General features: G+C 40.2%; 1 protein-coding gene across 3 annotated transcripts in view; it reads right to left on the reverse strand.

Moving 5' to 3' along the window:
• LOC117205318 overlaps positions 1-13,521 on the reverse strand; it is a 164,685-nt gene that overhangs the window by 5,493 nt on the left and 145,671 nt on the right. For all 3 annotated transcript variants that reach the window (XM_033443602.1, XM_033443600.1, XM_033443599.1), the window contains 4 exons: positions 11,162-11,395; positions 10,313-10,519; positions 3,987-4,080; positions 398-964 (listed from right to left, as the gene is read on the reverse strand). In XM_033443602.1, the coding sequence (XP_033299493.1) occupies positions 398-964; positions 3,987-4,080; positions 10,313-10,519; positions 11,162-11,395 (1,102 nt within the window). The remainder of the gene's footprint in view (positions 1-397; positions 965-3,986; positions 4,081-10,312; positions 10,520-11,161; positions 11,396-13,521) is intronic.

Genomic DNA, 13,521 nt, shown 5'->3' on the forward strand with positions numbered 1-13,521 from the left:
ATCTTAATACTTTGAAGACTGAATTTTCTAGTAACTTGTGAGAAACTTATTTTTTATTCATTATCGATAATAAGGAGTGATTTTTTCGAATAGTTTTATAAAGAAGACGTAATGCATTAAAGTTTGAGACCAATTTAAAAAAAATTGTTATAGTTATAGTTAATTAATTTCTACTTGACGACGAATATTGTCCACTGTGTGAAAATAAGATTCACTAAAAATTAAAAACTGTTTAATTTTAAATTGTAACATAGGAAATAAAATAAACGCGACGCGCTGCCTCTTTGTATACGCGACGTAGCATGTGAAAAGGTTGAACGTTGCATCGCGAAACATCATTTTGCATCGCTCTGTAAAGAAATGCGCAAAAATGGCCTGATTTAACCTTGGAACCCACCTGTAGGCCTGTCGTACACGTTCGTGAACTCCCTATGTGGCTGAACGTGACCAGGCTGACGAGTTCCAATCTTGCCAAACCGCATCGGCCTTTGATTGCCAAGTTCACCAACTTCGTTCGCTAGAATTGGATTTCTATCGAAAGGGAAAGACTTGGTGTTGCTTTTCGACTTGTTCTGTTCGATCAACTCTCTGATAGAAGGCAAGCTTCTGGAACTCTGTGGAACAGAGTAACGCGGACTTGTGGTTTTTTCGGTTTCACCCTGCAGATCTTGTTGCCAGGGTGGACCAAAGAGTCTCTCTGCTACCAGACGCCAGTGAACCGGCGTCGTTTGCCAGGGCGTCTCTGTGGTTGTCAACAACGGAGGCGTTGCTGGTACAGATGTTAACGTGGTCGTGGAGAAACGATGCTTCGGTTTCTTCTTCTTCTTCAACTTCTTCCGCGACTTCCTCGAGTCGTTTGAGGATTCCGAAGTGGTTGGAAATAGAGTCGAAGTGGACTCGTAGCTGCGTTTCGCTGCTGGGTCCAACTCGTTTCTAGACAGTTTCAGCTCGTTCTCGGTGTTTGCTGTCGATAGAAGCAAAATAACGTCATTTTTACGGTGTGCAGGTTCCTTCGATTAAAATGGTTAAGTTTAATCCTTTAAATACGCGTATCTTCCTATAAATCGTTCCCTTCAAACGCAAAAAATGCTAAAGCGAAATACGATAATCAATAAGCGGTTTTGAGATACAGCTTTCTACGAACGTTCACTCATTATGGATTACGCTAACATACAAACAAATATTTATTTTGTAGAGAAAAGTATAGTACAGCTACAAGATTATAATTATTTGCAGAGTGAAGTAGTCATAAAATATCTTATTTATTTTACTATATTCAAAGGCTGAAACGCTGATAAACGTCAGTCGCTGATAAACGATTCCAGCATCTCAAAGTCGATAAAAATTTTAATATCATTGACGTTAGCTATATGTAAAGGTTTAAGGTATGAATGTAAAATATGGTCAAACGATTTTCGCGGTAGGAAAATTTTGTCTCTAGAACACGCGGTATATTCGCATAGGTAGGTTTTCCATCTGCAGAGGCGAGCAGCGTCGGGCAACGTCGATTTATTTCTCATAAAAAGCACATCGCGATACGTCCACTCGAACCGAGTTCTCCCGCAGGCGGCGCTCATCCATCAGCGCGAGCAAATGGCCATTATTAAAGCGGCATTGTTCCTGTAATGGAGATTAAGATGGTTTCGCGCGCAAAGCGCTTTACCTACTGCTTGCCCTGGCTCCGATGCACGGACTAACTTGTTCCTGGATTATTCACTGTCTCCGTATACACTGCCCCACCACGCGTCACGCGTTAGTTAGGAAATTAAGAGACGGATTTTGCATACGGTCATTTCGAAAGAAACCGCCGGAACTCTTTGACTCTAATCCGTTTTTAAATCTCTTCGCTCTCTCCCTTTGATAAGGCGACAGGAATTGTCGAATTTCGTTTAAATATATATTTGAAAAAGTTGAGAAGCTTTGTGGAAAAAGAAGCCATAAAGCATGGTGTGTACGATGAATCGAGCAAATTAGGTTGGAAGTGTTTGAGTTGTAGCTTTTTAATATCGGTTACGTATGAATTGATAATTATAATTAAACTAGTATTTGAGAAGAAACTACATTTGATTATGGGCCGTTACTCGTGTAGTGCACGTGAAATTGGGGGTGGTTTTGCCGGTTTCGAAATAGTTTACGCTCCGAATTCTGTCCTTTTGTCCACTTTTATATTTCACTTAGGAATTTTTATCTTGAAATCTATTCATCGGATAAGAAGTTGCGCTGTTTTAATTTCAACGTGGACGATTCGATGTATTTAAATAAAATTCTTTTACGTTGATAAATTACTTTTCTAACGTTGGAAATTATAAACTAATTCTTTTGTTTGTAACTGACAAAAGTTGAACATCCAACAATTCGTTCTGCTAGCTTCTATAGTACCAGTTGTGAAAAATTTGTTTCACAAATGGCATTGACTCGGTACGGTCAAGAAAATCCATTCACGGTTCAATTCGACTTCATTCGAATTCATTCCCTTTGTTTCCGGGTAATCTCGTCGAAGCAACGCGAAATGGCAAGAGTACATCGTGGCGTGAAATGGGTTAACGTATTGTTCGCGTGCCAGGAAGTAATCGAATGAGTGAGACTCGGGGGTGTGGCGGTGGGTGAAAAAGAGTCGGTGGAAGCGGACGAAGAGAAAAGGGAAAATCCAAACGGAGAGGATTTCCCGCGGGCGAATTACATTGATTTCCACGTTATACAGATCGACTAATTGTCGGGAGGCAATTACACCGGGCAATAATGCAGACACTATTTCGTCTAATCGACCTATTGTGAGACTTTATTGGATTCTCCTTGGTCGACTCGAACGCGATTAGCAGCGAGGGTCTTCCCTTTTGCGACAACTTTTTCCTTTTAATAGCTTAACTGGACGAGAACACCTTGTAACTGCTTCCACTGAAATCTATTTATTCGGGAATGGCTTCTTACAGAAGGATAGTCCTCTGTTTTGATTCTGAAATTGAATACTACGAACGAAGCACGAAATAGACCTATCATATTATGAGACTTCGTGTCGCACGAATAGAGAGCAGAGCTTAGCTTCTTTGCGATTTAATTTCTTTCGAGAAAGTGGATTGATCTTACGTCTATTTTTGTTATCAGCTATAACCGTGTAACTTAGGGCTATCTAGAACTGTTATAGTCAAAAATTGTGGCTTTTACACATAGAATTACTTCTCATAAATTTCATATACGTTACATGAAGCGTCGTATAAGTAAAGATTCGATGTACCTTTCGCTTCATCTTCGTTGCTTTGGTGTAGAGATACTTGTATCATCCTGATTACAAAACTACAAATCTTCTACTACCACTAAATGATACAAGAAGTATTGACATATATTTCTATAGAAGAAAATGAAATTAATCGAATTTGTCAAGAAGATAATATCTTTCTACATAACTTTTGTTTACATAGCTAACGAACGACAATCCTCGATAAACGATACATGATAGACGATCGTGACAAGGTTTGGCAATCACTCATCTCACATTTCAATGGTCTCATTGACGACACAACTCCTTTACCCTTATTCCCTGTTGCTAGATACAAGACGCGTCTTAAACGATAATTAACCGGGGAAGTTCATCGAGAGTCGCAACAGGTTTCTTCTTCTTCGGGAGACCACGAGCACGTTTGTAATAAAGTCTCGAGACGCAACTTTGTTGCGAAACTTGCCCGATCATCGTCCCTTGTCGCCTCACGAGTAAACATTCAATCGATGAACCGGTTCGAATCACTTCCGCTTTGCTTTAACGCTACTCGTGATCGTGCAAACAACTGAATTTCGCTACACTCGCGAATCTTCGTTGGAAGCTTGTAGAAAGGCTAACGACGATCGTCGATGCGGGTGTGCCTCTTCGATGAAGGGTTAACGAGGACCGAACTATTCACCCAAATACCAATTTCAAACTATTCTGCCGCGGAATTCCTTCGCCTAGGTGCTTTTCAGCTTCTTGCCCTCGAGACACCCAAAGCGTTACTTACCAAGCAGTTTCTGCACCCGCTCCCATCGGCTTGGATTCTCAGCTATCTTCACCAAAAGTTCCAACAAGTTCTCCACCAGCGCGTCTTCTCGAGCCTATCCAACAATGCAACGATAATTAAATTATCCCATTAACTCTAGAATATGAGAGAGAAAGTAATAGAACGAGCAGGCGTAGAGTAGCAGACATAAAGATGCATGCGCTCTTGTTCGTAAATGTTAGGGCAATCATGAACATTATATTAAATTATTAGTTTTGTCGTCTATATCTGTCGTGTCTTCTTTTTTACATGGTATAAATGGTTTTATGTCGTATAAATGGTCTTTTTGCGCTTTTCTATCTAATTCACCTTAAATTTTTTAACTAGAGTTTAGGATAGACAATTGTTGAAAGTGGAACATCACTAGTTTAATTTTTGCAAATAGTTTCAACAAATCTTTGTTATGTTTGTACATTCAAATTTGTTAACATTCAATAATTCTATTGAAACAATATCTGATACTAAATGGATCTCATACTGTATAAATCTCGCATGCATACATAAGGACTAATGTATATTACTCGTATAACTTTACACGAATAGATGAAAATCAATACGTAATTAGTTTACTACATTACATTACTGTAACCCCTGCAATTAGTTTCAGCAAATTTTTCTTATGTGTATATACCAGGTAAACCTTGCATAAGTACAAAATTGTGATTATTTAATCGTTTTCTCGATCGTTTTCTTCCTCAATTTTTTCGTATGTCACCATTCGATGTTCTGATACTTGGGAATGAGAGTATGCGCGCAATCTTAGATAAAGAAATCATGATAAAATAACGAACAGGAAACATCTTAAACGTATTTTCTCCATACACTTTTTCCTGCACGACTTTTAGATTTTAATTTACGCTACTCTTGCGTGACTGTATCTTTGCGTATTAACAGACATTGAGACCAGCAAACTCGTACAGACAAAATGGAACTTGTTGATGAAGTTGTTGAACGTCGGTAGTTTCTAAACCGTGACTCGACCAAGAGAGAATTTTTCTCGGCTCCCCGTGGAAACATGTTTTCCCCTCTCGCTTTTCCACTCGAACGTGTTTTGCAAAATATGCACGCACCGCTCGCCGCCGGAAATTCTCGTCGCTCAACGATCATTAACGACTCGACGGAGTCGTGAGCGCTCGTTGCGCGCCACGCTGCTCTCTTCATTCGGATCCACGGCTCTCCTGCCTTTTCTGGATCCTGTTCAATGTGAAATCACAAACCTGAATCGTGATTCACAGCACAAGTGTCATTTTGCCTCCTTTCATGTCGAAACGTTGTCTAACTCGCTGAACTTTTCGAAGAATTTCTTAATTTCAAAGTTGTTCTTCTTTCGAAATGCGCATTTTGACTGCTCGAATAGAGAAATGAGAAAACGAGAAAATTCATCTTTGTGTTTAAGTTAGACTCGTTTCATATTCTTCTCAATTTCTGGTACGATTGTATACTACGTCTCATAATTACGAAGCCGCTCTAAAATTGTCAAAACATACTTGCATGACAGTAGCTAATGAAAATTCAAAATATTTCATATTGCACATAATATATTCATGAAAAGTTTCTGTAAGTTTTCGAAGACTTTCATAAACTATTGTATCTATAGGAACAAAAAATATTGGAATGGTTTCACAATCATGTCGTGCAATATATCCATGAAAAATTGGAGCGTGCCTTATTTTGCTATATTTTTCAAATTAGTGGTTATATGGAAATCGACTAATTTTACGCTTGTGAAAAAATTCGAGTGTCGTGGACGGAGCAACGACACAAGGGACTCGACTTCCGTTCTGGCGTTCCTCGTAATTTCCGTCGGAGGATTCCACGGATTCGTTACGCGTCCTCTCGCTGCGCACTCTCGAAAATTCCGGGCAAAAAGAGAGTAACAAAAACGATCGGAAGCCGAAAGGGGGACGAACGAAATCGTGGACAAAGGAGAGTGTAGATCGATCCTCTGGGGAGATTGTCTCACGTGGTCGATAAACGTTTTCGACGGTGTCGCCAGAAGGGACGGCCACTGTCGTGCTCTTCCGGATGCCGTGCTTCGTAATTTCCGCTCGAAACTCCTCCCTGGTATTTCGTGTCGAATATCTCCGACCGGTGGCGATAATCGTAAATCACGGGAATTAAGATTAACAGCTCCGTTTCGTGATCGCCGCCTCTATTGGGTTGCCGCTACAACAAGTATTTTATTTGCGCAAGTGCATCACGTCTATAGGCTTTTACATATTACGGCCGTTACAAGTATACGAGGAATGAATTTACCCTTTCGTGACGAGACTTGGACAAGTTAATGAATATATAGCTAGATAGATACTATAAATTACACGGTTTAAATGTTATACGTAACGCTGTATTACGTAATTTCTATAAAAATCAGGAAATCGTGAAGATTATCCTCTAAATAGTTCATTCTGAATGTTTCTTTATTTTATTATATTATCGAAGGGCTTAAACATATCCGAATAATTGCTAGCTTTTTGATAGGATATGTTACGTCGCGTGGAATATCTGATATGTGGATGATGTGGTTACAGAATCGAAGATGGGAAGGAGTTAAATTAAACTTTTCTCATTTATTGGTAAAATTGACACTGTGGCACACGGGATTTCCTCGGAGTTAGTGAAAATTAATGTGATATTCTCTCCATTTCCATCGTTCGCAAGATCTCTGCCCCAGTTTTTTTTCTTTCAATAACAAACCAGTGAGCCCTTCGCTTCTACACAGATGTTCCTACTTCTCCTCCCTTTGTGAAATAGAAACTTATGCGAACTCGAGTCTCACAGGCTGTCTTTGACAAAAATCATATGGATTTTCATTTGCACCGCTTTATCAGTATCCCCCAGAGCCAGATGTCGGTTTTATCTCTTCCATAGAATTCTCTGCATCCCTTCCTTCCCTTATCATGCTAAAACATATTTCTTTTCTCTCTTCATCGTACTTTGATTTTCATTGAATTCTTTAATAAAAGACGCCTAATAAAATCAGATATATTTTCCTTTCCTTGCTTTTCTCTAATAAAGCTCGACATATCTTTACCATTTTTAGCTGTTCTAAGTCCTGTTCCGTGAACGAAGATCCTCGAAGCTCCTCCTTCTGTTGTTGATTCCAACGGCGGTGACAGCCGAGAACGGCTGCTACTGCGTCTGCTACTGCGATGGTTTGCGCGAAGCATATTGAATTATCCGTGAGAATGCCGCTCTTTGTGCGACCCACGCACATCCACGATAAGTGCACCAGGTATCTGCTGCGATAATAGCGGGCAAGAGCGCGAGACATCCTTGCAACGACGGAAGAATGCGCGCAATCTGCAGAGGCGCGCCTTTCAGCACGAATTGCCTTCTACTTTCTTATTCGTTATCTCCCCTATGGAATGCTGGTAGTCCATGATTATGTTAGACAAGGATCCTGCTTTTATTTTTTAAACGTTATTGCGTTATTGCGTTCATATAATTTTGTTAGAGGAAAAAACGCGCTGACGGATGAAAGTAACGCAATACGTCAGATTATTCTATGTGAGAATACGATTTGTAATAGACGCTCGATATTACTTAATTTCAATTTGGTAGTGAGCGTAAAATGTTTCTCAATGACTGAATTGTCTCTCCTTTCGTATCACCTCGATTTGACTTGCACATCAGAAAAAAATGTGCCTGTACTTAGTGGCCGCGCTTCAACTTTCACGGGATATCGTCTTATTCCCAACAATTATTGTATCGAAAGATTGTTTGATAAGAGATTTATAACTAAGACTCTTTAGAATCACCGAGCGTCCCTTTTGGACGCTCTTTTGTGAATCGTTGACTCTAGAAACAATATAAAAGTTAATTACGAAGTTAAGGAACGAGAGCAAATAGAATTTTCCGAAACACAGCTATTACAGGAGGGTTTCTCTTTGAAATAAAGAGAAAGCGAGAGATTTTTACGAGGATGTTCAAGTTCCACCAAAGAGGCACGACAAAAGCTCGGCTCTCGTTCGTGGATCCAATTGTCGCAGTAATCGCAGCACGGTGGCGAAGGAGTCGCTTTAAGAATATTGAATTAGTCTGGAGGATGTATTCTTTGTGCCAGAGTCGGACAGATGACAACGATGAAACGGAGACTCTGCCGATTCTCTAACTCGGCGCGCCGTCTCAAAGAAACTTAATTTCTTCCTGACTATTTTAGAGCTTTTGTGCATGAGAAATACCATCCTTGTCGCTGTTCTTCCGTTACAAGTGGAACATGCCAATCGTGTAAGAAGAGAACCGGTGAATTCTTTGTGGCCGTGTCATTCACTTATCTTGGTACGATAATGGAGAGGACGAGCAAGTACTACAAATGACGCCAATTTCATTATCGAATAATTCTTTCGGTTAATACCATTTTCGCTACTACCGACGCATATATCGTATCTCTTTAATTACTCGGATTGAAATAATATTATTGGCGAAATTTGACAAACCACCGATTACAAATTATAAGAACGACAATTACAATTATTTATTCTACCTCCTTATGATAAATAAATTTACGTAATAAGATTTCCTTTTTGAGATGCACTTAAATAATGCGAAATTGATGATTTTATAAAAAGTGGAGTTAATCAGTTGGCCTTTTCAATGTGTTAAATCAATTGAAAGAATTGTATTGCTAGTTTATCTGCGAAAAAGATAGCAGCTTCCACAGGAAAACAATTATTATTTCCGACGAGGTTTCCGCAGAATGGCGCATTGCAAGCAGAGAAAGGACACGTCCTCGAGGTCGTGATTCCGTTCCATTTTCGAAAGCAGCGGAGGATCGTTGTCTTTTGTGCGTGCGACAAGAACAAATAGTCTCGGCGTGTATCTCGCGCCACGGGAAAGAAAACAGGGTATTGTATCTGCGCGATAAAAGAAAACTTGCCGATGGTTAACCGGCTTGAAAGCGGGACTGGCATTTATCATCGTGCCGCGTTTTATTTCCTCCACCCCTGATCGTTTCGCGACAACTTTCTCATTTGTATCTGACATGATTCGCGGCACGTTTCTTTCTACGAATAAATGCACCTATGTGCACGTTTTCCAAAAAGAAAGAAAAAAAGACAGAGAAAGAACAAAAGAGGAGAGAGAAGAGAACTGCAAGATTGCTCATTTGAGAAACTATCTTAAGTCCAAAACTAATTTTCCCTGCGATCATTTGGAGAACAAATTAGAAACGACGTATATACTTTCGTAATTTAAAATTTAATCTCCGCTCAGTGGAAGAAGATTTCCCTAGTCCGAGACTTCACCGTACAGAAAGGCGAATCATTTTTCAAAAGACTCGACGACGTAATTGTAAACTGTTCGATTCGCCGGGACGTCAGGTAATTTAAAGTTTGAAATGCAATCTTTGCGGCGGATCGCCAGGTTTGCTCGAACAGGTTCATCTAAAACCTAAAGTAAGAGAAAAATGATGAGTTGCAGCGACGTTCGTTATGAAGAAGACAGCTGTTTCGTTCTGAGGACAGTTAGCGATGCAAGAGGGGATGGATGGTGGTCGAGGGTGGGTTGTCTATTTGAATGATCGCGATGGGATCAAAGTCCGGCCGCAGGTAGCTGAAAAGACGCTTTGAGTACGAACAAAGCCACTCGCCGTTATTGGCCCGGGAACATGGTGCCTAACGGCTCGCAGGCCGGATTATTTATCGATTGCGGATACGCGCGCCCTTTGAGATCGACGACGCCGAACGGCTACCGATGAATATTTCCTCTCCATTTTCCTCGCACTTCGTTCCACGCTTGTTTATTCGGTTTCAACGCTTCCGCCCTGTACGCTCGAATTCCCCGTCCCGTTCGAGCTTAAAATCTGTTCACGTTACACGTGCTATCCCGTGGAATGGTATAAATCAATTTCCATCACTTCTATTATGGAATTGTGTTAGGGACTTCCATTGCTTTCCATTCGATTATTTTTTTCTTTTTGAAGCGATAAGTGGATTTAGTTTGCATAAACCATAAAGTATTAGAATATGAAAGCGCATAGTATGTTAAGGAGAGGTATGCCGTAAGAGTTACACGCGTGCAGCAACAATGAGATTGCGACAGTTGAAGATCGTTTAAAATTTAGAGGTATAACTCTTCAATGTAGTGGAATATATCGTAATAGATAAATTTTCAATAAGTTTAATCTTATTCTCAACAGTAAAGTATGGAGGATAATCTTTTATTAAACAAAGATTCGTTGAAAAAGATAAAGTAGAGAGAGAATCGCTAGATACCAAAGAATCAACGCGTTCTGGCTATCAATTATTAAGCGATTAATTATTAACACAGAAACTTCCGACTAAACTCACCCCCAGTTCCCGAAGTTTCTGGCGTTGCTCCTCTTCGTTCGCGTATTCCGTCAACAAATAGGATTTTAGGTCCTTCAAAACTGTTTCTTGCCTCTTGTCCAACTTCTTTGGGCTGTTCGCTTTGGATCCCGAGTATTGATTGTGTTCCACGATTTCACTTTTTCCATTCGATCTCTCCGAATATCTTAGATCCTCCCACTCCACCGGCTGCAAGTAAAAAAAAAAGTGGTAGACTTCGTAGAAATCTTTCAATACCAAGTGCATTAACTGTCGTCAAAATATAACAGGGAAATTCCAATTTCTTTGGCAAAAGAGCTTTGAAATCTGACGTCACTTTTCCGATTCAAAGCTACTTCAAAGGACGCTTTCGAAGGAGGGTCCATTAATATCTCCGGCTTCGATCTCGTTCTAAATCCTTCTTCACGTTTAATTTCTTAAAAACCCGTCTCACTAAAAGCAGGAAGGAAACTTTTCGCCTGAAACTTGGCGACAAAGCGAAGTGCAATATTCGGCATCCTTGTTATTGATAAAACTTCACTGGTCTACGAAATAAAGGCTGTAGTTACACTTTATTCGTTTGTTGACGAACTAACGTTCTGATCAATAGTCAAAAATATAAAGACAATGAAAAGATACAGGTAAGAAGAAGATGTAAGCTTTATAAATCTGTTGCATTGTCATTGAATGAAAGGGGTTCAATCGATCTCAGTGTTAAAATACAACATATAAAAACTTAATTTTGACATGTTAACTTTTGTACAATTTTTTCGTTCAATTATTCGTTTCTAACGTTTAATCGCAACCTAAGAAGAACGTGTCTACGTTATACAAAGTGACAATTTGGCTCACCTCGTTAGATTCGACGTTTCTTCGTTGAATCGTGTCTGTTTCCTCGCTCAAACGATTCACTGGATCATCTGGTGGCACTAGACTCTTCGGCACCTGCGTCTCGTTACTCCCGATCAGGATTTCTTTCTGCGTGCTGAGTTCCTTTTTTACGGTCGGAACACGCTTTGTTTTCATGCGGTTACCCTCGCTGTGGTTAGAGTTGCGTTCCCTCTTGTACTTTAGCAGCTCGGCCACCTGAAATCACACAAAATGCATATTCTCCTTTGGTATTCTTGGGAATATTAGAATAATGGAAAGAAATAGAGAATAATCATAGACATCGTTCCTTGGTAATGTCGGGAAACGAGATTATTCTTAGAATGTGAATTCCTATGGATTTATGGGAAATTTGAAAATTGCAATTCCTCCCAGTGACACAGGAGATTCTTGTAAAGAATGGATCGCGTCACCGCTATCGTAATAAATAGAAGCAAAGAGTATTCTGTCTTCAGGTAGAAAATAGAACTTACAGGAAAGTGAGATGTACGACACTATTACCTGCCAACGTTGCCATCGTCGTACCGAAAAAGAACGTACGAGTAGAATTTAAGAAACTATTCGACGCGTAACTACCGACTGACACTAGGGAGATGACTGCAGATATTCTAAAATTTTCTGCGAACGCACGAAAAAGTATTTAGAAAATGTATCGATATCCATTTCAACGTATATAAATTATTTAAAAAAGAACTATAACGAGAGAAGATTGTAGCAGCTCCATTTCAACAATCTCTGAATTCTGTAACTAATAAGAATTCTTATAAATATAAACAAGTAAACTAATTCATCGTTAAAAATATGCATGAAATCGTGTATAAATTCAGATTTGAAGAAGTTACGTGATATTAATGTCCTACCTAAAGAAAATGGCTTTTGCATGTACCAAGCTAATACAATTCGATCGAGACCAAGTTTGTCGAAGGTAACATTTTGAGAGTGTAGTCGAAAGTTTCGTGAATACTCGGCATTCGCGAATTGTGCAACTGCCTGATTGGATGATTCGATTACCAACATGGAATAATATTATTAATACAGGTTTTCCCCGAGTAAAATGACATCGATTACGAACGTTTAATCGATCGACTTTATTCGATAACCCAACTGAAACTCTAATTTCGTTTCGTTTCGTTTCGACGAGTTTCGAGAGAAATAGAGACGAAAATAGGGAAATAGCGTAAATACGATAAAAGCGTGGCTGTTGTTGTCGTCGAAAGAAATTGCGCGAAACCTGGTCGGGGAAAGCCGAAGACAGATACCATGACCCTTTTAAAATTTCAAGTGTCCTCTTAAGACGTTACAAATGGCTTTCCAATCGCGAAACAGCTCGGACCTTTGTCGATGCAAAGTACTTTCCGATAGTCGGACGAAACCGGTCCGCCCATACGTCTCCCGATAAACATTAGACGACAGCACGATCGCCGTTGCGCTAGAATCGCGTTCAAATCGAGTCTTTTTTCAACTTATATCGCCTTCTTTTTGTCGCTTCTTGTCCGTTTCTTTTCGTTCTATCTCAAGCCGCGTATAAATCGAGTTGTTTTCCGTTTCCTCGATAAATCGAAGCTAAGATCTTGTTAAATCGAACTGTCATTAGAACTCAGCGGAGCTTCATTTATTGAAAGGAAATCGTAGTTTGTTTTCGATACATTGGATTTCTGTTGAATTTCAAATTGAAATGTTTAGGACGCATTGTTGGGAAAGAATCGCGCTTCCGTATGCTCCAAAGTTTGTCGCATTACGCAAACTGCACGACTTCTCCGTTTCATTTTCACCGAGCATACCGTGACTGTGGAATTGCAGAGTGGAAATTCATCGACCAGGGAGTCGAATGTGTCGAGTAACCGCAGCTAGCAGGATCAAGCAGGAACATGGAATCGACGTTATCCTGGCGAATAGCCAGCTTAATCGTAAATAGAGCACGGAAACGAAGTAAGAAATGGGCCGGAGGTAGGTCAGGGTTGGGCCGTCGTCGGGTCAGGGTTTGCCGGGGCAAACCGTTCCAACGAAACAGTGGTCAAGGCTTGACTACAATGTTTCTGCTGGAACCAGGTCATCGGTACAGCGCGCATGAAACGTCGGCGTCGCGTGGCCGCTCGATCAATTGAAATTCCCCGCTCGGTTACTCTCCGACAGAACGAAAGCTTTCCGATCGCGCCACGCCAGATGGTCCAATCTGCCAGAGCTTGGTGAAATTTCAATATACCCACCGGGATATATACCAATCCACGCGACTTGTATACGAGTGTCAAATTTACTCTGGAAACTCGCGGCTTAATCTGTCGTTTACGTCTGTTCGATTTTATATACCGTATTCTGGAAGCAAA

Source organism: Bombus bifarius, unplaced genomic scaffold, assembly GCF_011952205.1.
Source record: "Bombus bifarius isolate JDL3187 unplaced genomic scaffold, Bbif_JDL3187 scf7180000007990, whole genome shotgun sequence".
NCBI lineage: Eukaryota > Metazoa > Arthropoda > Insecta > Hymenoptera > Apidae > Bombus > Bombus bifarius.